The following is a 25,348-nucleotide window of genomic DNA, read 5'->3' on the forward strand; positions in this document are numbered from 1 at the left end:
GCAAAACTGCAGGCGGGTCTCTGATTTCAATCAAATTGAATGTGCATCTTTAACTAACGTATTTGGCCTTTTAATCTAATATGGCCTTTATAATCAGCCTACAACCTATTATTTCTTATTCTTATTAGATTGCCGTGCATCACACTGCCTGTGTCTTACAACCTGAGAGAGACGAAGTGGTCTTTTGTGGTCCACTCAGATCCAGAAGGAACGTTCAGCTAAAGAAACTTCCTCCTGCTTCAGACGCTCTGTGATCCTGGTCTGCAAAACGAAGCGTTTGCGTCCTCTGCTGGTCCAAGGACTGTATGACCGTCAGCCATGGCAAGGAGACTAGAGAGGTAACATCACAGACATTCAGTACACTTATTTCTTATTTCATAACAATAACGCATTTGTGCGAAAAACATATGGCCATGAATGACAGACTTAGCATTTCGAAGTTAGCTTGACTTTAGCTCTCTATTATCTAAACACAGCAAGATAATAATTTACCGTGATATATGACACCGTTAATTCTTTCTACCAACAGCATTATAAAGGAACACTCTGGCGAATCGATGCTTTATTTTATGAAAAATACGATAACAGTCACATTTTTTTCCGAATATTTTGTAGGCTAACAAAATAAAGTTTACAAGTCAGGCAGCTGGAAGGACAGCCCGTGGAGGTCCTAAATCCCTTAATGCGCACATGCGCAAAAGAAAATTTCTCTTTCTCGGTGGACGCAATGGCGGACGCAGAGTGAGTGTTTGCCTCTGTATTGAAATCTAAGCACATCCGCTGTTAAAATAACCATCTTTGTTAGTTTTTCATCCCAAATGGATTGTTCACTTTGTACACTTCATAATGCAACTAGTATTGCGAAGGATTGTGATTCTTACTGTTGTTTGGGTTACTTTGAGGAGACCTGTGTAGCCGTCGTAGTACAACATGGCTGTCTCTCCAGCCTTCGTGCACTCTAGAAGTAGTTGGTTTTTGTACTTAAATGGAAAGCAAAGTAGAAATACTATTATGCGAATATATCGTCTACTTAAATGCTACTGTTCTTTTCTTAGTGAGACTGGCTTCCGTTCAAAATTGTTACTCCCAGTATGGAAGCCGGTAAACGACAGGCTAGGAAGCTAGCAGCTATCAGCGGCGACGAGAGATTTCAATTAATTAATTATGGGAGGATAATCGATAGTGGCAATGTGTTTACAATATGGAACTGAAGTTTTGTATCACTCACAGAAAAAAGGTTCCCGCGGTCCCTGAGAGCCTTTTGAAAAGGCGAAAGGCCTTCGCCACCATGAAGGCCATGCGTGTCAAGAAGATGCTGGCCGAAAAAAAGGTTCGTTGCATGCTTGTGTGATGGCCCGTTAAAAGGAGAACTGGATGGACACTACTTAGGCTCTGTTACTTTTGTACTGAATGACTGACTTCTTCGTGTGTTCTCAGGCCCGTAAAGTGACCAGGAAACTGATCTACAAGAGGGCTGAGAAGTACCACAAGGAGTACAGGCAGATGTACAGGCGTGAAATCCGCATGAGTCGCACTGCTCGCAAGGTGGGAAACTACTATGTGCCAGCTGAGCCTAAACTGGCATTTGTCATCAGGATCAGAGGGTGAGTGACCACACAATGGGACTGAACTTTCCTACTTGTCAAACAAAGCCACATCAGTAGCATTTACATGGATTCAGACACTAAAGGAGGTTATGTTTAGTCTAAGAGTCAAACAGCTATTCATGTTCCTGCTTACAGTATCCTATGCCGGTCTACTTACTGGTAGAGAATGCTCTCTCCATCCATTTATTTTGCCTTGAGGGAGATCATCCAATAATGTCTAAGCTTGGTTAACATAACAATCCATGTAAATGTACTTGAGTGAACTTGTTTTGTCTGTAAATGCTTTAAGTGTGTGTGGTTGATGATGCACACTCTTTCCCCGACTGATCGACTATGGAGATACAGATATGCAAACTAAGCCAAATATTTCTGAAACCACAATCAATAGAACCAATGAGAGAGCAGCATGCCAATGCTAACCTTTTAAGCTAATCATTCTATGCATTTGTCTTCCAGTATCAATGGTGTCAGCCCCAAGGTCCGCAAAGTTCTGCAGCTTCTCCGTCTGCGTCAGATCTTCAATGGTGTGTTCGTCAAGCTGAACAAGGCCTCAATCAACATGCTCAGGATTGCTGAGCCTTACATCGCTTGGGGGTAAGACTGTTATTGCTATAAACATGATGTTGACCTGAGCCAAGAGTAACCTAAAAAGTGCATATTCCTATTAAAGTCCACAGCAAAGCAGAACAAATATAAAATGGTTCTGTTGAGTACCTAAAGTAACACCTATTAATGTTTTATCTCTGGAATGTGGTTAATGATGCTGAACTTTTTTCCCCATCTTATCGACCATGGTGAATACTGACTGAAACTAAGCCAGTTTGTCTGAAACCACATTCCTTGATAGTAATAGGCATTAGATGTTGTGCAGTATTTACACATCTGAATCTTCTTTAGATTCAAATAGTGAGTAGTTGTACAATGTTCTTGGAGAAACAGTTTAACAAGTACTGGAACATTACTCTAGTTGGAGATGAGCCACACTGATGGCACTCTAGATATCTTTTGTTGTGTTCCTATTTTTAAATGAGTCATCTCAACCCTGAGAAAATTATGACCTGATATTTAATGCACTTCATGCTGCTTGTCTTGGTTGTTACCTTGACTTAAAATGTTAGGGGGAAAAGTAATGTTAACCAATTTACATAAAAATGGACCTAATGTCAACTGTAATTGTAGGAAGTGAAGGCATGGTGAGACAAAGGTATCGCTTTAATGGTTTGTTGTGAGTAACACGGTGAATGTTTCTGAAATGTTTGACACTGAGTAGTGCTGTATGAAATTACCTGACCTTCACTGAAAACAAAGCTTAATAGTGTTATAGATGTGCACATTGCTTTGTACGTGAGTACCCAGTCACCCATAGAGCTGTGAAAACTGCTTTACTGCAGTCATGTGGTGCCCACAGTGGGGTTGCTGGTGCAAGCTTAAAGGAGTGCATATGGTGTGTAATATGAAATATAGTCATTGTCAATTTATCATTGACTGTTCATCCTATTGTAGCCGAGGGTTGAGTTAGATACTTTAGACAATTTATAAAGGTAATTTGTGATAAAGGACTGGAATACATTGCGCTTTCACTGCTTTAAGAAAATAATCTGCAGTCCCAGCCCGGGTCACTTGTGTCCACTCCAGATGTTCAGTGCTTGTTTTTGCATAACCGTCTGAAACCTCAAGACTCAAACCATATCTATCCTGATCTGAGGCTGGTTAAACACTAGAGTGCAGTTAGATGTACAACATTTCAATGGCAGCATGGGGAGCATGTCCAACTAAGTGGTGGAACTTCATAAATTCAGCAAATATCCTTTTAATTTTGTGTAGCTCATTGTTTCCCAATCCCGGTCCAGGGGGCCCCTGACTTCCATGTTTTGGAGGTTTCCCTGCCCCAACACAACTGACTCAAATGATCAGCTTGTTATTGAGCTCTGCAGCTGCCTGATAATGACCCATTCATTTGAATCAGGTGTATTGGAGCAGGGAAACATCTAAAACATGCAGGGCAGTGGGCCTCCAGGACCAGGATTGGGATCTGCTGGCGTAGCTGATCAGCAACGCTTCACTGTGCTGTGAGGTGGACCACAACATCAGGCTTATCATTTATAGTTGCTCATCTGCTGAAATCTGCCACTTCACTGCTCTCTGGGAGTTGAAATCTTAAGGCATATGGTCTCTCTGGTCACAGCCCAATGACTGCTATCAGAACAGATGATTTGCCGTTGACTTTTGACAGTAGACATTACCCAAAGTGCCACATGTTTTGAGGTGATTTTTATTGAGTTTAACGGGTGATAAACGCATCTTTAAATGAATTCAGTGGAACTCTCAAAACATGTGGCTACTTAAGATCGATGCTCTCATCTTTAATTTTGCCTCAAAGCAAAATCAAAACAGTCATTTTTAATTTAGGTTGTCCATTTGGAAGTCTGTTATAACACTAATACATAATGCTTGAAGGATATAACGCATGTAAATCTTAATTGTCGTTGTGGACTACATTTGAGCTTATTTCATAACCTTTATGACCTGTGATTCCCCCAGATACCCCAACCTGAAGTCTGTGCGTGAGCTCATCTACAAACGTGGCCATGGCAGGATGAGGAAACAGCGCATTGCCCTCACAGACAACGCTCTGGTGGAGAAGGCCCTCGGTATGGAAACCGTTAACTTTTTTTTTTCTGTCTTGCTGCTACAAAGCATGCAATTTTCAAAGCAAAGTTACAACATAATGTGATCACAGCACAGTGCCACATGTGGTTAATGATGCACACTTTTTTCCCCGTCTTATCGACCATGGTGAAAAAATACTGAACTAAGCCAGTTGTGTCTGAAACCACGTGCTAGTCTAACAGTGACTACAGTTAGGATGTGTATCATTTGTCATCAATGGCAGAATTTTATATAACCTTGTCAGACTTGTGTAGTTTATTGGAACTTAAAGTTACAATGTGTGCTTAAGCCTGGTCGACTTGCATTATGACTTGACAGTTACACACACACTAAAGTTGTGAGCTTTAAACGGCTAAACTTATTAAGCATGTTGCTCTTTGATCCGCAGGCAAATATGGCATCATCTGCGTTGAGGATCTCATCCATGAGATTTTCACAGTTGGAAAGAACTTCAAGCCCGCCAACAACTTCCTGTGGCCCTTCAAGCTGTCTTCACCCCGCGGTGGTATGAACAAGAAGACCACACACTTTGTGGAGGGAGGAGATGCTGGCAACAGGGAGGATCAGATCAACAGAATGATCAGGAGGATGAACTAAAGGTATGGTGAGTTGTAGGATCTTTGCAGGTCACTTAAGTATACACAGCTCATTAGGTGTGGTTAGTGATGCATATTCTTTTTTCCCCATCTTATCGACTATGGTGAAAACGAGCTGAAATTAAGCCAAATATGACTGAAACCACATCTTGGTCACTATTCCTCAATAACTGTGCTTAAGCAATGTTAAAAGATTAGATCCAGTTTAGCAATATGGTGATTATTTTATTCCAAAAGCTGTTTTTCTGAGACTCTAGGATGCTTATTCTAAATATGACTTGAGACAAATGAGTTGTGTGATGCCCATTTTGAATGGAAATGTATCATCCACCTTTTGACTACTACTCGTAGCTTCCCCAAATTTCATTTAAGGACCTCTTGCTATGCTCAAAACACTGTATGGGTGCTGTACATTAAACAGTTAACCTTGGTTTTTAGTTACCATGATCTATAGGACATGGTTTTGTATTTGGTAACGAATCAAGGCTTGTCAAGTGTGTAACTTTTTTTTTTTTTTCTGTCTCTTTCAGTTTTTCAAAGGACTCGAAATGTACAATAAAACATGGCCAAAAAACTCTTTGTCTTGTTGTTAATGTGTGACTGTCATTTGATGTCTATAATCATTTTAATCTGGTGTGTAGCAGATAATTTCCCCCTGGACTCCAGTCTTAAGCAGTAATGTGTTTTCATGGAGTAAGAAGGTCATAGTTGATGCCTGCTGTCAATAGGACAATATACAGATGTCTAAATATGAAGCATTGGTTTAATCTGTAAAATAAGGACACATGGTATTGGGTCTCTGAAATAGATGTATATACATACGTTTTATTTCTAATTAAATTAAAATAATTGTTAAAACATTAACAACTCTCCACGGAAATGAACGAGACTTAACGTACCGAGTAACGGTTTTTATGAAGCCTGTTTCCATGGCGACGCGGTGACTCGTTAGCATGTACCACGGTGAGCTGCAGCCTAGCATAGCTGCTCGGGGATGCTCAGTTTGCATCGAATTTACCCTTATAATGACCAGGTGTGGCACATTAGCTCTATAAACCCGTTTCTATCTTCACCAGTCGTTGTGTGGCAGCTCCATCATGATGACTTTCCAGGTTAACGCATCGCTACCTACCGCCGAGGCTTTGATATCACAGGGACGCTCGAATTGCAGCCAGCGCGGCCCTGATGCGGTTGGATATCCAGCTTACAGGGACCTCAGGATGGGAGGACAAGCAGCCTTCAGACACAATAATCACACAAGGAGGAAATTTCCTGTGATACAACCTTTGAGCAGTGAGTAAGCGCGCTCCGTACACCTGCTAAACTCGTCCAGGTGCGGCTAGCTTGGCTGTGTGTCACACGGTTGATCTCTGTTGCAGAGCCCAGGGACTGGAGAGCCGTGGTTAGCGGCTTCATAGTTGGAGGGTAAGATGTGTCCACATTTAGCTAAGAGCCAGAAATATACAGTAAATGGCTCCAGTAGTAGATATGACACTGCTTAGACCACATTGGTAAAGAGTGTGAACACTAGTATTGGTGGTAAGACATAAAAACACTAACGCTATTTCATTTGAATATTGCACTTGATAAAAAGATCCAAGAATAATATACAAATGGCTGACTGTGTCATCATCCTGGGAGTGGATGTGTATCCAGCTTTTTAAAATCAATGTGTGCTTTTTAAAAAAAATCTATTTGTAGGTCACCCAACTTAGCCAAAGATGATAAACTGGAGTCAGAAAACAATGACCCGAGGAAGGACATCAGTGGGAGACACTTTCTATTTGATCAAAAATGTAAGAATTGCAGAATAGGACTTACACTTGAGAGCGGATTTACATTTTACACAGAAATGTATTGATCATGTTTGACCTAAGGAATGAAATGGTTTTAAACGTGGGCAACGCATTGAAGTGGGGGCTTGTTCCTGGATTGTAACCTGACAGCCAGTAGGTGGCGCTGTCGTCACACATAATGAGCACAGGTCTTCTCTCAGTGACTGAAGAGCTATTCACAGATATCACAACTTTACAGTCAGATTTTACAGTAATTCAAGGGATTTGCCATAATCCGTTTTTATTTTAGAATATCTTCAAATATTCCTTTAGAGAATTATTGTCTTTACATCAGATTTTTGTTCTGAATATGATTATTTTTAGGTACCGGACTAGAGAGGACCAGGACTGTGATTCCTCCGCTGCCAAGAGACTACCGTGTGCACAGAGCTGGAACCCTGCATCCCTTCAGTTTCTCCAAGGAGCTTTCCCACAGCCGTGCTGGGCGGCCCTTCACCCTGGGGTAACCACTGGATTAATGTCACTCAGTCCAGTAGTTGGAGCTGTGCTCATCATAGCATATTTCTGGAGACAGCTGCGCAGATTGCAGTAATTAGACTGAGTCACTGTTTCATGTATGACAAGAATCACAAGATAACGAGGAAAGAGCAATTCAATACGATTGATATTTTGACATGCGTCACAAACAGAAGATTTCGAGGTTATTGCTTTAAATTTTCTGTCAACATGGGACGCATGATTGTAGCCTACATTTTGCACAATAAGGACCAGTTATTACCCCTAGTCCTCCATCTGTGGGAACAGTTTAGTTTGATGGTGCTTATTGCAAATGGCTGCCCTCGCTTTCACATGGTACTTAACAACCCTTTAATAAAATTTGGGAGAACATGCTACATTAAAGCTAAATATGAAGAAATTAGGGGTAATGATGTCACAGAAAGACACCAAATACAAAAGATGTATCCTAGCAGCCATATATGCAGCGACACATTTCATATCTACATAACCTCAATGTGTTCCAGCTACCCTGAGAGATATGAACTGAATATAAGTCCGGCCATCCTCCTTCCCTCCACTTTAGTCCTCAATGGCAGAAACACCTTCTCAGCTGAGAACTGCAAGCTCAGCAGGTATTTTTTGCCCTTCTAAACTAAATCAGATGAAGCCAATTGATAGTTTTCTTAATGATCTCTCAGACCAAAGCCTCCTCTGCTCTCCTTCTGCCCCGCAGGCCTAAGGTGAACTATCCAGTCTACAACCCTCTGACTGTTAAAGACACTGAGAAGAGTGAGTTGTTCTGATGCTTTCACTGTGAAGCCGAGACTTTTAAAGTATGTCCATCCTCTGGTATTTGTTGTGGTCTTGACACGTCTGAGTAGCAAATATAGAGGAGAATCCAACCTCCAACCTGTACAGGTGTTTATTGGCAGCAAACATGTCATTTTAATGGCTTTTCCCTCTTCAAACAAACAGCAAAGTTCATAAAATGGGACAAGGGGTCATGTGGAGAAAGGGAGTGTTCAGTATTGTCAGGTGGAGTGAGGGGTCTTGTTTCAACTATTTGCTCCAGTTTTAAAGTGCAGTGCAAATAATTGCCCCTTGTATTGTACCTGTTTAGTTTCAGTGCATGTCATCCTAATATTTCTTCCTCTCCCCCTCTTATTCATCCGTCTCCTCTCTCATCTGCTCCTCGCCATACAGTCCAGACCTATCCGGACCCAGTGGTCGGAGCCTCCCGCTCTTTTATCCACAGGGTGTCTGAGCTGTCCTCTCTGGAGGGGGAGACGGTGAGACAAGAGAAGCTCAAGAAAATGAGGAAACCTAGAAAACCTCCATCCTGACAATCACCCTCTTCCCAGTCACACCGCTTAAGGATCAAAACCTCCGAGTCCGTGCCAACGACGTCTGAACAAAATACAGCATTTTGTGCACCGTGTTCATTTCAGTGGCTTCTTCTAACTGCTTGTTTGTCCTCGGTGATATTAGTTTCCTGCTTAACATGGCTGGTCTTCACCTTTTGGGATTCCTGACCGGAGCTCCCCTCTTTCCCTGATTACATGTAGTATTTGCTGTGGTAAACTGCACCATTTGCCACCGCAATAAATGCTGCTGATGGAAATGATTAGATATTTTCTCTCCTGGCTCACAGCTGTTAGTAGTTTTCCACTCGACATCTGCATGAAGATATTTATTTTACCCTTCTAATGGCTTGTAATGGCTGTTATGTAATACTGCCATATTTCTCGCTGTATCATCAATCTGTTGCACATGCTGTCAAGCTTGGATCTCATTTCAACAGTGTTTCAAACATTCAAATACATATATAGTAATGACGCTTCATTAAGTAAGTGAAATATCTCTGTACATATGAAATAGTTTAGCAAAACCATTATTGTGCCTTGTTAAACGTCTTCCTGAAATTAAATAAATTTATTTTTGTTATTGTTATTCTTTGTGTCAAAAGTTTCTTCCCTTTTTTGAGCCATGATTTTTGTTCTCCAGCTTCTAGAGGAGCGCAGGCCAATAATAAAACACACAAGCACCGTGTATCGACCGGCCAAGTAATCAGAATGTCTGCTCAGAAACATAATCTGCATTCCAAATCTACAAAACAGACACAAAACTGTGCCCCCAGATCCCAGAATGTGGTACTTTCCCACATAATACATTGTTTTGTTGCTGTATGGAGGGCAACTCGTGTCCCTGAATAGACTTGTTCATTGTATTTGACAAAGACAGCAGTCATAGCAATTGTCTTTTTGTTTAGACAGAAATTAGGTCTTCATTATTATCTGAAGATGCAGCAGCTGGAGCTGTAATTTGAGATTGTTTAGAATTTGTGGTAATTTGTGTTGCCTTTGCTGCACACAGAGTGTCCCTGTAATCGTGGTGTGAATAACGAGAGCTGAGAGACATGATGTGTGACGTGAATAAAATTGTCACTCATGCAGATGATTGAAGATATGGAACAAGCCTCAAATGGTTGAAGATTCACCTGCTGCCATGTGACTGTGTATTACACATGATGGTAGACACAAAGTACGAAGCCAGCAAGCATGGCCACAGACAAAGCCCGAGGCCGTGGGTAGTAAAAGTGGAATACTGTACAAATGAATATGACTGTAAATAGACAATAGACTGTAAATTTTGACAATAAATAGATGAATAAATAAAAGTAAAAGGAAGAATAACTGCATATGTCCTAGATGATCTCTGTTGTGTGTTATTGGTCATGGGTAAACAGAGCCAAGATGGCCAGTTGAAGGATGACAGTGCCCTGCAGTCTGTCATGGAGATCATTTAGACTGGAGGCCAGTGGGCCCAAGGGTGACAGATCAAGGCCTCTTGATGAAGACTGGAAGACTTTCAACTGAAAAATCAAAGTTTTTGTTATGTTCTTTTTCTTTTCTGACATTTGATGAAACCATTCAGAAAATCTGGAGAGGGAGGGGAGGGCTGTCAACGAAGAGAAAAAACATCATCACGTCATCAGGACGTGCAAAAAAATCGAGGATTATACCACACGGCTGTTAACTGTGTCTTATTTCAGGGAGTGGATCACTCGGCTCCCTATTAAAATACAAATGTGATGTTGTCAAATGTTGAGTTGTTTGTGTTCCTCCCCTCCCTCCCTATGGACAGTGAGGTGTGCATTTCAGGGACACACAGTGACCTAGAAACACAGAGCCATCCCCTTATTCGTGCTAAGTGAAGGGGCTGCTGTATTCATGATCAAGCGGAGGCCGGGTCTCCCTCTTCTTGCAGGGTTTTTACCGTCCCTTTCAAGTGTAGTGAAACAAAATGACCTGGAACAAACAGTCAACAATGAGGTCTTTAATAAGAGCTGTGCCGGGGCCTGCCCACAAGTGGTTTATCGTTACACTGTAGCTCCACAGGACTCTTAACCAGGACAGTGCCAGACGAACATAGGGGACTCATTTAAATCAACCAGGGTCAGGTTTTGGACATTTAGGGTTCACATGAAGTTCACTTTTTTATTGTTTAATGACAAGTTTTTGCTTATATTTGCCTCCAAAAGCGTGGTTGTGTTACTGTTTCACCTGACTTGACATTGTGCCAGTTGACTGTATCAGCAGGGATCAGAGAATGTAGCCTGTCTGCCAAATTATAACTTTGCCAGCGCCTCAAATAAAAAATGCCCTAAATATGTTTGGGTCAGTATGAGCCAGCTTGGCTCTGGGGACAAAGATCAGTGCAACGAAACAGAACAACAAATGTGTCATGTGCATTGTGAAAGGGGTCGCTCATAGTGTCAAACCCACACAGCGTTATTAACCCACTCTGCTGTTCCCCTCTGCTCTTTGCAGCTTTATGGAGTCTTTCAGCACATTGTTTTGATTTAATGGCCCATAACATCAGTAATTTGCTTTAAATGTTGGTGCTCCAGCTTCTGAAATGTGAGGATTTGCTGCTTTTTCTTGCCTTATGTTACAGTAAATTGAATATCTTTTGGTTTTAGACTGTTGGCCGAGCAAAACAAAGTATTTTATGACAAACACCTCAGGCTAAAGGCAGTGTACGCTTCACCAGGAGAGTTACCTCTCACATACCGACCGCATCATATCTTCTATTTACAAAGAAATTAACATGAAAGACATCCAGCCGACCAATAAAAATTCTTTCTTTACTAAGGCTATAACTCTCTGACTGATACATTCTGCATCCTCTGTTGTGAAACCAGCTCTAAAATGGCTTGAGAAAAGATCCTAAAGGTTACACAGTGATCAAAAACAAATGATAGAGCAAATAAGGCTGCATGTGTCAACAGGACCCCCTGGTCTCATGTTAACCTGTGTGTCTGTGTATTCAGGTGGGGCACTCGGGGGTCAAATCTTAAGTCTTTTCCATCACATAATCGGTACAGAACCCAAAACTATGTCACATCTATGGCACTGGAGCTTATTGTGCCGCAGTTTCTTTGCTTGCCCTCTCTGTCTAGAACCTCAAGATAGTAGAAACCAAGATTATTTTTCTTATCATTTAAGAATGTTTGCATACAAGTTTTTACAGCTGCCAGGTGAGGAGGTGTTTTGATTTTCCCTCCATACATTCCTAACCTCAAAAGCATCAGGTGAGATTTCAAATATTTGCCAACAATATATGATGCAAGTCGAAGCATAACTGAGAAATTCTGTTAAACGATTGTCAGTCCTTGATGTATAGCTTTTGCATTTTGTGATTATATATACGCTTTGCCCTTGGTGGGGCAGCACATACATACACACACACACTGTACGTGTGCCTAACCTTTCCACCGCTCTCTGCCATTTCACAATGTGATTTATGAAAGCCGCAGTGATACATGAACCTTCTCTCATGGTCATTACTATCACCTGAGGTTTCATTGCTCTCAGAGGAAGGATTGAGTCACGCACCCCACCCACCCACACGCCGGGCCTCATCTGCCTGCCACTACTGATGTCCGCATTGATTCACACACATATGGAAGCACATGCCAAGGTAGGTGACTGATGAGGGGACAATTATCAGTGATGATGTCAGGCTGGGGCAGAGGAAAAACTTTCATCAATATCACTGTCTTTGTTGACGTTACATTGGCGCTGCTCCAAAACCAGCCAGCCTGCAGAGCTGGTGCCAGAGTGTCATCGTGCCGCTCTGCTGCTGTGGTCCTGGGGAGGCGTGTTCTCATCCATAAACTATGAAAAAGTAATGACCTGTAATGAGTGGACCATCATTAGTGGGATGTGCTAGATGGCTCATCAAATACGCTCATGTAAGTGTGATGTGAAGAGCAAAAGACTCACTCAGGGTCCTGATGTAAGCTGTAATCCTCTGCTAAAGACACACACTGCCACACACACACACACACACACATTATTATATTATATTATTATTATATATACATATTTATATTTGTGTATTCTTTGAGGTATCTCTGTATTTTTTTAACCTGGATTCACCTGTTCAGCCTCACTTATCTGTTTCCCAGATCGACCTCCGCCTGAATACTGTGTTCCGATGACACAAGTAAAGTCAAACATCCAACGTCTCAACTCTTTACATAATGACTCATTCGCCTCACTATGTGTGTCAGAAACTTCATTCACAAGAAATAAGATTCTCGGCCGTTCTCAAATGCCACCAGATGGACAAATGCATACTTACAGGGTACACACACAAAGTACTACGACTGTGTTACACATAAACAGCCACACACACACACACACACACACACACACACACACACACACACACACACACACACACACACACCAAATATACAGATGTACAGATGGAGGGAGGAAGCAGGAGATGGCAGAGCAGTAAATTCAGAGGACAGAGGACAAAGGCTTCCATTCATGAGACAGAAACTGACTGTACTCATCAGAAAGAAACAAACGTGGACTAATTAGTCTGACTCTTTGATTAAATATTTGTTTAAGGTTAAAAAGTTTCAGGTCATTCTTTTTTTTTTGCATTGATGGCACATTTTGGGTGACATGTTGGATTTTAAATATCCGTTAAGAAACCTGTCTGGATGTGTGTGAGGTACAGGGGGTGTTATCTTGGTCAGAGGTGACATCATCAATGCACTTTTACACAGAGATGAAAAGGTGAATTCTAGCGTTTGTCAACAAAGGTTTTGAAGCCATAGCAACCCAGGTCAGTGGTTACCATGGGGACAGCCACAGTTTGCATTCCCCACATAGGCGAGATGGAGCTAGGATTCACGCTGCCGTCTCCTTGACGCCCACTACGAGAAGCGGTGGCACGCGCACAAACTACATTCTACGATCTACGATCAGTCTCTCACTGTACCCTCCCTCTCTCTTGTACTTGTCAAATAAAATTATGAATTCAGCCCGTGACATGGCTACTTGTGACAGAGTTTGAGGACCGTAAACACACATAGTTACAGGACTCTGTACAGGGCTTAATCACCTTTCCCCTCCACTCACATACACTTTGAAAACTCCAAGTAGGGTGTGTTCCTGTGGGAAGGATGATTGTCTTTGACAAGTGCACTGTAAGGGCAGGAGGTCCAGGGTTGGGGGCCTGTCAGATGTAAAACACACATGCTTTGATGTGCACTTTTAACGTGGTGGAGCCATAGCAAAGTGATGCAGCTGCTAAGTCAGAGGACGGATCAAATCAGCACTGAAAATGCTGTGTGTGTGTGTGTGTGTGTGTGTTAGCCTTAGTGACTTTTCAGGGGATCCCATTCACCTTTCAGAACATAAAGCTTACTAGACTCACGTTTACAAATTCTAATTAAACACATAAGCTATGTTTAATTCTTAAAGGGAAAGTATGAAACATATGAGTTTATAACAAGGATTATCTATCATATAAAATGTTATATTTATTTGATAACTGTTTGATAAAATGACTAAAACACAACAGAGAACTAGTGCCTCTGAGGTCAGTCTGGGTTCAACCCCCTCAGACTTTAATATACACCGATTCAGACACATGCTCCTCGGTGATGCTGCTGATGATGATTATGGTGAAGATGAAGGCTATTACTGTCGCTTGACCTACCTGCTCCATGGAAAGAAGAAGAATCAAAGGACCCAAACAGACCCCCCTCCGCTCCCCACAAGCTGTTTTTCAAGACAGCAGAGGCAAAGTATCCAGATTATAACAAATATCTGCTCCTTCTATAGCAGCAGGCGTATGGAGGCCTCATTCCCTGCTAATGCTCCCTGCCGCGGCCTCATTTGTCTCCCATGAGATGGTGGAGGAACTGCTCAAATAAAAGCTGACCCTGTTGAGTTCACAACATCCTCAGACATTCAGGCTGCTCAAACGTACAAATGCTGCAAGTGCCCTTTTTTATCACATTTCTCCTAAAATTCACATGCAAGATTAATAAGTCATTGGAAATCTTTGTTTGATATTGGCCAACATTTGATGCAATATGGAAATTTTCTTTTTGCACAACATGAATACAAGAGTAAAAATATGCACAATAAAGATCAGTCAGTCTGTCAGAGCACTAAATCTATCCAGTCCATCAGTTAATCAATCATGCTTCATCCTAATGAGGTAAAACAATTAGCCCCAGTCATAGACATGCCTCTCCAGAATGAAATGAATTTGTCATCTACTGTTCACCAGCAGTGCACGTCAAGAGTCATACACTAAGGACATAAATAAAGAAATGGTCTGACATTTTGGAAACAGGGGGAAACAGCCAGCCTCTCTCCGTCCAAAGACTTAAAAAACTAAAAACTACAGGGTTGGGGATGTGGGGATGCTTGTGTTTGTACACTTTACTGACTACCAAAGTCTTTTGTCCTCTTAATGTGTACATTTTATTGCTTACTATTTCTTACTATTTTATTGCTTTACTGACCTGTAAGACCAGACATTATCAGTTTGCTGGTGCCTACCTGGTAAAACCTGATACATTTCTCCTCATGTTTATGTTTTTTGCACACTGTTAAAAGGAAATTCTCATTCAAAGTGTAGGGAGGTTATATGCTGGACTACCTCCTGACTGGGTGCAGTCACTTCCTGGAGTTTCCAGGAGTTTGCCAAGCAAGTCTGACTGTTGCTTTATATTCAGTGTGCAGATACGAGGGGCTATTGATCTTCTCATCTCACTCATAGCAAAGAAAGCAAATAGGCCTATTTCCCAAAATTGTAACTTAAGTAAACTAACTGAATAAAACATCATATCACTAAACAAATACAAGGTACAAAGTTAAACAGAGGATCATGTCTAAAGCGGCAGGGTTTCTGCTATATTATACAGTAACAATGGTAGCAGCATGAGAATGAGGAAAAGGGAGAGAGGTGAGAACCAAAGGGTGGCTTTACAACACTCAGCGGGCCCCCTGGCACAATTGTCTGGAGACCTGCCAATCGCTCACATTCCTCCCTTTCTTTTGGTACTCAGAGGTCTGGGGTGGCAGAGAGTGACTGTGCAATAGTAGCATCATGGTCACAGTAGTTCTGAAGGGAGAGGGCGAGAAAGAAAATGAGTTAACAACAATAACACAGGTGAGAGAGGTGAGAGAGAGAGAGAGAGCAGAAACAGGAGGCAAAACACACACCGAACTCACCAGCTCGGCCCTCCCTTGCCCTCATTGTCTCCTCCCTTGTGTGATCGACTGAAGGGAGGTGCTCATCTAGGAACAGACGGCAGCTCTGAGGAGGAGGGCGCACACACAGTATGAGAGACATGGGAGTCTGATCAGAGCTGAAATGGGGTGCTCTGTACTGTAGGCTGCTCTGTGGACCTGCTTCTGGAGGGAAACGGAGGGGCTGGACACAGGAGACGGACACAGGAATTCCAGGTCACAAGGGCTCCAGTAGCAGAGCACAGTCTTGGCTGGGCTGGTATTCCAACCTCTCCCTCTCACGGTCATGAGTACGACAGATGTAGAGTAGGACCAAGGAGTGAATAAATACGCTTAGAAATAAGGGTGGTAAATCACATATTAGGGCAACTAAGAGGCGAGAGTTTTACTTCAGGGGCTGACTCCTGGCCTGACCCCCTCATGATGGGATCCTCTGTGGAGTTTGCCTGTTTGCTGCTGGTGGTTTCTTCTCTGGTGAAGGACCACATGGTGTCTGGGGGCTGCTCGGGGAAATGCTGCCGGGGCAGAGACTTGAGCTGTTTGACCACTGACTGGAGGATGGACCGTGTGTATGGGACGTGCTACTGCGACGAGGGCTGCGTCAGGACCAAGGACTGCTGCTTCGACTACTTCACAGAGTGCCCAGGTGAGGGATGAACGGAGGGGCTGCTCTGAGTGCGAATGAATCACAAGAGGATGTACTGTTTCTTAGCTCTTTTGCACACACCTTAACTATATGACACCAGGGGTGATAAGCTGAACTCTTGCTAGATAGATTATCTTCTAAATCTATCGGACAGAAGATAGTTAAAGAGGAAAGATTATTGTGAGTACCTGGTGGTTATTGAGCTGCTTATCACATACCTCTGATGACACAGAGATGGCAGGGGTGGATGTGGTCCAAATTCATCCAATGCATGTGAAATTGTTTGCACATATTTATCTTCTGTCCTGTCAAACTCTCCTGAGAGTTTTTATCCCATATCCTACACCTTCTAACTTGCGCAGTGCACTTAATACAATGTCAGCCTTTATTGTTCCACTGTGACGTGTGTCACAGCTGTTCCATCACAAAAAGCCAATAATCAGTTCACCAAGTAACCCAGGCAGCTCTGTGTCTAACCTCCTTTCAGTGGACTGGCCCACATAATGGAATTAGTACAAATATTTGAAGAATGTGATTCTGTCAATCACTTGTAGCTATTACAGTTCTAGTAGAGGGTACCTAATATGCGTTATAGGCCGGTAGTCAGTAAATCTGCATGCTTAATACATCAAAGCTTGATCACCAAGCGCAGAGAGAGCTGAATAGAAAAATCACAGGATTTGGTGATTGAATGGGTTGCTCAGTTGGCATGCACTCAAATAACTTGCAGTAGAGCCGGAAAGACTAATTCTACAAGTCACAATCAATGCTTCATTGATCTGAAGTTATTTCCTGTCCATTACACTGTTTCACAGGAAAATCGTAATTATGCGGTCTGCAAAAATGCTACAAAGTTTTACTGTTGCTGAGAATAGAAGCACACACACACACTGTGAACTGAAGGAATGAGTGTTAGCGTTGGGCAAAACAACTCTTGAGTTTAGTTGTTTGTTACTACAGAGGATATCCTGTAATAATCTTTCTCTCACCAATGCGGGGGGGGGGCCCAACATCCAGCTCGAGACTGTGCTGTGAGTGACTGGAGCTTTTGGAGCGGCTGTGCTAAGCCCTGCCAGCCCTCAGTGCGGGTCCGTGTCCGGCACACAGAGCAGCAGCCCAGTAACAGCGGACAGCCTTGTCCCAGCCTGGAGCAAAGGAGTGGCTGCAGGGAGTACAGAGACCACCAGGGCAGACACTGTGGACTCAACTCAGGTGTGCAAACACATGAACTGGTTTCACTACATCTTTCATTGAAGCTTTCAGCTTTTATGTCATTTTATATGCATTTCCCTGGTTTATCCCATAGGTTAAGACAACTTTTTGCACCTTAAATGAGCTAAACCTGAACTGAAACTAAACACTGAATTGGTGTCTCCTATCAGGTCCTGCATTCATCACCAGCATGGAGTTTGGCAAAGGGAGGCCCACGCATGACAACTATGGAAACCCCCTAGACCCAGGGTAGGTTTCATATCATACTCCCGTATGAAGTATTCTGAAACTGCACACGACCTCAGGTATTTTAAAATTCAAGAGTTGAAAAGTTCACGAATGCTGCCAGGGGTTAACTTCATTTTAGCATTATGCTGTGTAACCCTAACCATTTAGCGAAAAAAAGATAACCCTTTTCTCCATCTGCGTGAGCTACCAGTAGGTGTTTGCTCACCTGGACGCCTGTCTACAGACCATTAAATATAACAATGCGGAGAGACTGCCCACAACCCTTTGAAACTGAACACTCAGACTTACAGTTATGAGGACTGTCACATGAAAAGCGCATGCACAAAAGGTTTAGATGGCAGTAGGTGAGTTACTGTGCGCAGTTTACTGTGTAGCCGCAGGCTGAATTATTATTCTCATTTCATAAAGAGTTTGTTCTTGCTAAACTGTGTTAGGAACTAATTTAACTTTTATTGCAGTAATGAATCATTTATCTATTGATGTCCTCCCATTGTATGCATGAAGTCTTTACTTTAGTCCTCTACCTCAATTCATTGGTCCAAATATCCCAGGACTGACCGTGTCACCCTCATGACCCCTCAGGTTCTGTGTGGAATTCACACTGGAGTCCCGGACGCCTCACTGTACAGTGGAGAACCGGCCACACACACACTGGATGCGCTACATAACAGAAGGCTTTAAAGTGTGTGTGGCATGTCAGCCTCCTGCCATGCGAAACAATAGTGGAAGCTGCCAAGGAGACGGTCAGGAATTAGACAAGTATGAAGTTATAAACCTCTACATGTCTTGTCTTAGCAATGTTGTGAAAGGTTGCATATGTATGTGACATTTAGAGTGTAATTGAGCAAGACGGTAAATCAGTGAAAGTACAGCACATATGCAAAGTGTGTGAAAGCTGTAAACATGTGGGGATGTGTTGCAGAGACACCGTGCTCCACTGGCAGGCGGTGGGGAACCATCAGTGCAGCGGGACATGGAAGAAGATCCAGAAGACCCAGCAGTGTAACTGTCCACCACAACACAGCTTCGTCTTCATCTGATCCAAACAAAGCACCGCAGAACAATCTCTGATCTGGTGTCCACAATAACATTTCACAGCCAAGCTCCCTTTAAGAGTGAAACTGAAACACTCTGCTCAGATCGGACGCCTGAGTACTGCAGGCTTTCAGTACCAAGAGACAGAACACTTATGTCTCTATTAAACATGCTACACATTGATATAAAAGCACGTTCAAATCACTGCAGTCACTGCGCACATTTCCATTGTTCTGTATAACTTTTATTTAAGGAGTTTTGCATGTACCCACTCAGTATATGTGTATATATGTACAAACATACTGCACTTGCGTTATTCTGTGTAACTACGCTGCATTTTGTGTAAAGACACTTTTGTAACTTGTACAGTATTTCACCTTTTACTAGTACACATCAAGCGCCTATCAGAATTGATTTTGAATTCTTTCCATATAATAAGCTACTTTTATATTCATTTTAACACATTTCTTGCAAAAATATTTAACTTAAAATTTAAAAATGATAAAAAAAATGGTTTCAATTTGTTACTTTCTTATGCATTAAAAACAAAGACTTTTCATTCCCTATTACAGAAGTCATCACAAGCCCACTTCATTATTCTGTGTTGAGTGCCCTCTGGTGGTATAAAAGGTTCAGAGCACAACACACACACAAAATGTGTGAAGTAGTTCATGGGTAAACTGCTGTATTTTACATGTTGGATGGACACAGTTACAGATTTTGTAGACTTATCAATTTTTTTTCCTATCATAGAAGGCAATGCACATAGCCAATTCATTATCATGTTTAGTGCCCTCTAGTGGTGTCTTTTCTGAATACAACCAGAGCAGCAGCAGCAGCAACAGCTCCAGGCTGAAGGGGGTTAAATGAACTAGCGGAGTCATTCTTCTTTACAAGTATATTGCTACATCGTCACTCCTCCTCAGCTGACCTCATGAGCCTTCAATAGAACTCTCCAGCGGTCTTTGAGCATGGTGCCGGTGCGCCCTTCAAAGTCATAATCCAATAATATGCGAGACCACTTCCCCTGGCCGTGACGTTTAACACCATCCTTGAGGTATTTGTCCAGCTGGGGTGTCCATTTCTAAACAAAGCAAAACATAAACTCTGTGTTTGATTTTTAGGAATTCAGCCGAAGTGAAAGGCAGCATTTGAATGATGCTTCACCTATCTCACTTGATTTAGGAAGAAGTAATTGGACACGACATTGAATGAGCTGTGCGATTTGGCTTACCTGATGTGGCCTTCTTACTTTTTGGACCTTCACAGTGTCCGGTGACTTCTCAGTTGTCAGAGATAGCTCTGATGGTGGGACATTTAACATTCTCTTTAGCTTTTGTTCACGCTCAGAAATATGCATGACAACTACACCATGCTGTTGAATACATTTTGTAGAAAATGATAGTATTGTCACATCAGATAAAAGCAAAACACATTTTGTTTTTAACAGAAACATCAAAAGCAGAGGAAAACTCACCATTCTCGGAAAGTCTTCTGACAGACACAAAAGCCTTTTTGCACATATCAGGTGTCCATATGTCAGTTATTTTAGTTGACAGTAGTTTCCGTTTTGTTCTGTGAATATGTGACAAAATTATTTACTACCACAAACGCCGAATAGCTAGTGTCTAGGACAGCTCACTGAATTTGTACCTAAACACAGACACACAAAAAAACATATTGCTTATTGAAGACACATTTCAACACTCATTTCTACTAACCTCAAACAAACAGCCCTCTCCTTTTTCCTGTTGGAACATAAATATACAGTATATCGATCAATACAGGATATGTGTATGTGTGTGTGTGTGTGTGTGTGTATATATATATATATATATGTGTGTGTGTGTGTGTGTGTATGTATATATATATGTGTATATGTCTATATATATGTGTGTGCGTGTGTGTGTATATATATAAATATGTGTATAAATACCACGCGGGGTGTTAAATGTTATTTCCTACTTTCTTTCCACTGTTGATTTGGCCATATCTGACAGAAGACAGTCCTGCGTCACCACGTCCTCTAAGCCCTCAATGTTCTCCGATGACTGGATCGTCTTTGTGGCTGCCTGAGTGATGGAGAGGCAGACAATAACATACAGGCTAACATAACTTACTGAACATTACGGTTTTATACTCTTCCAAAACAATTAACTTTCAGGTTCACGTATTGCTTTAATGTGAAAGCAAAACTAATGAGGCCTGTCATAATAAAATCCTTCCAAGTTTAACCTTGGTTTGCAGCCTCTATGTAAATCACTCTTGAAACTTCCATGAATAAGCGACACCGTTAGACTCAGCGGAGGGCTCTATTGAATCTTAACAGTTTGCCCTTCCAACTAATTTTGATGACAAATTGTCAATTAACTGTGACTGATAATGTCATATCAGCGCCTTCGGTTGGTCAAAGCGCCATTACTCAGGAGGACGAGGGCAGAGCTGAACAGGTCGGTGCACAAGATCAAGAAAATTTATTGACTGGCAAAATTTGTTTGTTACAGCTCGCTGTTGGCTGGAGCGAAACATTAGACACTGTGTATTTGCCAATGAAATCATATGTAACTGAGGAAACTCGCCACTTCCCCAACAGCTGAGCAGCAAAACCAGATGAGTCTTTTCACACTTGTTTGGATTAAAGGGACAGATGCTATAAGTTATAATTAATTTATGCTATGATGGCATGAATTTACAGTCATCAAACATCATGTACAGCAAACTCAAACTACATTTTCTATTTATGACCAAGGAGGACACTAATCCCCTTGGTTGAAGTCTTGCACCAGGACTGAATACTTTCTTGCAGTTATTCTCATACCTTATTTTTCAGCCATACAAAGCTGATCATTTATTTTACATTGGCATTAGTCGTGCAGGGCCAGCCACATAAACCCAGCGTCAACGAATGCTTATTCTCATCACAAACAGACTTAATCAACCATATCCTGGGGGGATATTTTCCAAGTAACAGTCTTACCTTTCAGTAATCCAATAAACCCATGGTATGATTAAGATGCAATGTATCATTTTGAATATTTCTAGGGGGAAAAAGTTAAAAAAGTGAATATGGTCATATTATACTACGCTAAACTGCAGTTATTTCCCTCAGTGTCCAAATATCCCAGCGTAGTGGTGTACGATCTGTTGAAATATATTTAATCAAATTGATCAGTCCACTATGAGGTGTGTTGAGCTTATTGTCAAGCTGTTCCATACATCTTACGAACCAGGCTGAACCTGGAAGACCTGACCTTGTGTCATTTTGACACAGACTGTGGCCTACAACATACTAGGTCAGATCCTGCACCTTGATAAGGAAGTCAGAGGGATTCTTCTCCAAGTAGGCATCCAGGTAAGATTGTATGGTTTCCTGCAGGCGGCTGAAGCTGAAGCTCATGAGGAATGGGTGATAGGTGTCCGCCTTTGTCACGATTGTGGACAGCTTAACTCTCAAGTTCTGTTGAAAAACGGTTGTTGGTTAGCATTAAAATCCTTCCAGGCAACCAAATGTTCCAGTACTGACCATGTGATTTTGAGATTAAGAGAGACGTTAATGGACACACAGACCTGTGGGAATTCATGGTTATTCTCAAACCACTCGAGGACAGAAGAGGCAGAAGACCTTTGGCCTTTCTCCAAGCACACAGCTACAGACTAGGACCAGGACAAATACATCAGACACTTAGCATTCAAAATGAGGACAAAACATCCCTGTGTGACATCAGGACTGCGGCCTTGCTTATTCAATTATTGACGGCAGACTGCAAGATTTTCCAGAATTACTTTTAAACCACTCAATCACACCAGGACACATTTAAAAACATTCCTGGATATTCTCGCATCGTGTGCACATGCACACCTCAAACAAGCTGTATGATTACCTGGACAAGCAAAAGTATATTAATGTTTTTGAATAATCTTTCGTCTGCCACAGTATCCTCTAGTTTTGACCATATTTTGGCGGCAGACATCAGAGGCATCACACGGGTATCATCTTCAAACAGGACATCTGGGGATAAACAGCATAATACATGGTAAAAACGAGCCCTTCAGGTTCTTGCAAGTGTGTACATTTGTATCAATATAGAAACAACGGATACATCTTTAAAACATGAACTTTAGCTTCAAGTTACTTCTCTGATATTACAGTTCTAAAAAACTAGGTCATCAAAACATTGACTCCATGTCTCTAATATCTACACAGTTTTACATGAACTCTAATCTCAGATGGGATCAGTTTTGACTGGTAAACATCCTAAAGCAAACCTCTAAACAGGCCCATGAAATAATTAATAGTTTCTGCTCATATAAATTACTTATATAAGAAATCTATCAAGTGGCTTAAGACTTTTGCATGCATTGCATATACGTTTCTTGCGTGACTGACTAACTTTGAATAATAAATGGCTTAATAATCACAAGCTGCTTGTACTGCTGAGAAGCTGTGGCAGATCATTCCTGTTTCTACAGGGATGCACAGTGTAGGTTATACTGCAGGACAACTTACCCAGCTGCTTTCCATGCATGACTCTAGCAAGGAAGGCACATATCATCGTTTTCTCATTGTGGCAGGCTCCTTTCACACTCTGAGAAAAGGCTACAAAAAAAAAAAAAAAAAAAAAGCAAAACTGAACAAATACACAAAACAGTGCTGGCCACTTAGTTTTCAATACAAATACGCCATCACTGTGAATCTATAGTATTATTAATGTAACAAATTAACAGTATCCCAGGCAGTTTGATGAGTTTTAGCCGCAGCATGGAGGCTATGAGCAGTTGGGTTTTAATCTTGAGGTGTCTCCCATTTACTGAATTTATCTCTTAATATGAATGGCGTTATGTTTTGACATAAATCTAATAGTTCCTATGTAATTTAGCTTCTACATTAAACACTATTTCACCAGTCTCCGTGTACTTTTAGGGGCCACTTATGTAAGTTGGTGTTAAAGTTGCCAGCTCAGGTTAATCTTAAAGGCACTACTTTAATGTAGTAGGTTAAGTTAGCAGCTATTAGTCAGCTAACTAGCCATATTTTACGATGTTGTTTCTGTTTAGCTAAAGTGTGCGGACGGATTATTGACGTTAATTCGACGTAAACACTTTTCTGTCATCTCCGGACTCGGTATAGATGCTGACTGGGTACTCTGAATAAGTTGCAAACGTTAGATAAACTAGCTAATTGTTAGCTTTGAATAACTTACCCTCCACATTCGAAAGCGTTTCATTGAATGCATCAAGTTTGCCTTCCTTGAAATGTCGACACAGACTCACGAACGCAAAGTCAAACATCCAGCCGGTGGCAACAGCGGTAATGTGGGAGAAAGGGACACTTTCATCTTTATAACTTGCATCCGCAGCGCTTTTATTCTCAGTTTCAGACTCCATGTTTATAGTTTCTCATTGTCTTCTTCTTCTTCTTCTTTGATAGTTGTTTGATTTCCGCGCGCTTTAGTGTTTGTGTTTAGTTTTATGTGGCTCGACAACACGCAGCGCCTCCTGGCGGCCAGGGAGAGTAACTACACCACAAACTCATATAAATGACTAGGACACATCAGTGAAAAAACTACAAAGTTATTGTGTTTTGTGTTATTTATTTATTTTACAATTATTGTAGTATCACAATGTTAAAATTTAATGCAGGATTTAATGTGTTTTACAAGATACAAGGGCAGAAATTCAGAGGAGAAAGTGGCAGTTTTCCACAAAGTTACAGCATGTCAAATGACATAACTTAAGGGAGTTGCTGTTCTCCACTCAGCTGCAGCTCAATGTGCAGCACTAGGTGGTAGTGAAAATGGTCGTCTTACAATGTGTTGGTATTTTTTTCAGTAGGTCTTGCATTGTATTTTTACCATATATCATCATGGTAAATTATTACATTTGTGCAGGTTCCACAAAGTCTAATCTGTCCACAGTTCTCTTAATATATCATGTTATACTAAATTGGTCTCATATTGCACACCTAATTGTCATTCATTTATTTCACATTATCATTTTAATTTATGGCTTTTTTATCTAATACCTTCCATATAATATGACCCTGTGACCCAGAGCTAATGATGTGCCATCCAGTTCAAAAAGATGGAAGTAACTGTGGTGTCATTGTTGTCAAGGTAGGTTTGTTTTCCACAGGTGAACCAGGCAAACTTAAATTACATTGTGAACAGAAATCACAAATCTATTAAAAGTTTTGGGGGATACTTTTGCCACAGCTGAAGATGTGATGGAGGCTTTTCCCTCTGATCCCAGGTGTGAAAAAGGGGACTGGAAAAGTTGAAGACAAATCTGGCTCTGAGACATTGGGTACATATGCGGTAAATCCTACATGCTGTTTACCCGGAGTATACTAAGTAAATAATAATTAAAATATTGTAATTCTTTTGTTTCACTCTTCAATGAGCTTATTGTGCAATTAGGTAAGACAACTGGCTCAAGCATGTAAACACTTTCATATCTCATAGCAAAA

The 25,348-nt window shown here is 41.5% G+C and overlaps 3 protein-coding genes and 3 non-coding genes across 7 annotated transcripts; 5 read left to right on the top strand and 1 right to left on the bottom strand.

Annotated features, from left to right (window-relative positions):
- Positions 1–613: 613 nt before the first annotated feature.
- rpl7 (ribosomal protein L7) lies at positions 614–5,538 on the top strand. 2 transcript variants are annotated; one of them, XM_070852645.1, is made up of 7 exons: positions 614–741; positions 1,231–1,330; positions 1,438–1,604; positions 2,064–2,201; positions 4,149–4,258; positions 4,666–4,876; positions 5,404–5,538. In XM_070852645.1, exons 1-6 carry the CDS (start codon positions 683–685, stop codon positions 4,872–4,874), a joined length of 783 nt encoding a protein of 260 aa, XP_070708746.1. In that variant the 5' UTR covers positions 614–682; the 3' UTR covers positions 4,875–4,876; positions 5,404–5,538. The 2 variants fall into 2 exon arrangements, with proteins under 2 accessions (XP_070708746.1, XP_070708747.1); XM_070852646.1 differs by having other exon boundaries at positions 4,666–4,881; positions 5,404–5,464.
- Positions 2,355–2,445, top strand: LOC139221513 (small nucleolar SNORD12/SNORD106). The gene has a single exon (XR_011585885.1). It is a non-coding gene; the product is annotated as a small nucleolar SNORD12/SNORD106 (small nucleolar RNA).
- LOC139221514 (small nucleolar SNORD12/SNORD106) lies at positions 4,358–4,447 on the top strand. Its single transcript, XR_011585886.1, has one exon. It is a non-coding gene; the product is annotated as a small nucleolar SNORD12/SNORD106 (small nucleolar RNA).
- On the top strand, positions 4,930–5,022 carry LOC139221516 (small nucleolar SNORD12/SNORD106). Its single transcript, XR_011585887.1, has one exon. It is a non-coding gene; the product is annotated as a small nucleolar SNORD12/SNORD106 (small nucleolar RNA).
- Positions 5,539–16,091: 10,553 nt separating the features above from the next.
- LOC139220993 (somatomedin-B and thrombospondin type-1 domain-containing protein) lies at positions 16,092–19,142 on the top strand. The gene is made up of 5 exons (XM_070852890.1): positions 16,092–16,386; positions 17,404–17,598; positions 17,769–17,847; positions 18,430–18,606; positions 18,770–19,142. Exons 1-5 carry the CDS (start codon positions 16,161–16,163, stop codon positions 18,885–18,887), a joined length of 795 nt encoding a protein of 264 aa, XP_070708991.1. The 5' UTR covers positions 16,092–16,160; the 3' UTR covers positions 18,888–19,142.
- Positions 19,143–19,260: 118 nt separating this feature from the next.
- On the bottom strand, positions 19,261–24,267 carry terf1 (telomeric repeat binding factor (NIMA-interacting) 1). Its single transcript, XM_070852891.1, has 10 exons — positions 24,084–24,267; positions 23,390–23,479; positions 22,764–22,891; positions 22,450–22,536; positions 22,190–22,339; positions 20,848–20,954; positions 20,604–20,630; positions 20,360–20,457; positions 20,117–20,184; positions 19,261–19,966 (listed from the first exon to the last, which is right to left on the bottom strand). Exons 1-10 carry the CDS (start codon positions 24,265–24,267, stop codon positions 19,805–19,807), a joined length of 1,101 nt encoding a protein of 366 aa, XP_070708992.1. The 3' UTR covers positions 19,261–19,804.
- Positions 24,268–25,348: the final 1,081 nt, after the last annotated feature.

The sequence above is a fragment of the Pempheris klunzingeri genome, chromosome 21, assembly GCF_042242105.1.
Source record: "Pempheris klunzingeri isolate RE-2024b chromosome 21, fPemKlu1.hap1, whole genome shotgun sequence".
Classification (NCBI taxonomy): domain Eukaryota; kingdom Metazoa; phylum Chordata; class Actinopteri; order Acropomatiformes; family Pempheridae; genus Pempheris; species Pempheris klunzingeri.

Bases quoted from the DNA above. Each gene is read 5' to 3' on its own strand.
- rpl7 (XM_070852645.1), top strand. From the start codon at position 683: ATGCGCACATGCGCAAAAGAAAATTTCTCTTTCTCGGTGGACGCAATG. The intron at 1,331-1,437 runs GTTCGTTGCATG...GTGTGTTCTCAG, and splicing joins AGATGCTGGCCGAAAAAAAG to GCCCGTAAAGTGACCAGGAA. The intron at 2,202-4,148 runs GTAAGACTGTTA...TGATTCCCCCAG, and splicing joins GAGCCTTACATCGCTTGGGG to ATACCCCAACCTGAAGTCTG.
- LOC139220993 (XM_070852890.1), top strand. From the start codon at position 16,161: ATGATGGGATCCTCTGTGGAGTTTGCCTGTTTGCTGCTGGTGGTTTCT. The intron at 17,599-17,768 runs GTGTGCAAACAC...GTCTCCTATCAG, and splicing joins ACACTGTGGACTCAACTCAG to GTCCTGCATTCATCACCAGC. The intron at 17,848-18,429 runs GTAGGTTTCATA...ATGACCCCTCAG, and splicing joins GGAAACCCCCTAGACCCAGG to GTTCTGTGTGGAATTCACAC.
- terf1 (XM_070852891.1), bottom strand. From the start codon at position 24,267: ATGGAGTCTGAAACTGAGAATAAAAGCGCTGCGGATGCAAGTTATAAA. The intron at 20,631-20,847 runs GTAGGAAATAAC...ATGTTCCAACAG, and splicing joins AAATCAACAGTGGAAAGAAA to GAAAAAGGAGAGGGCTGTTT. The intron at 20,185-20,359 runs GTGAGTTTTCCT...TCCCACCATCAG, and splicing joins CAGAAGACTTTCCGAGAATG to AGCTATCTCTGACAACTGAG.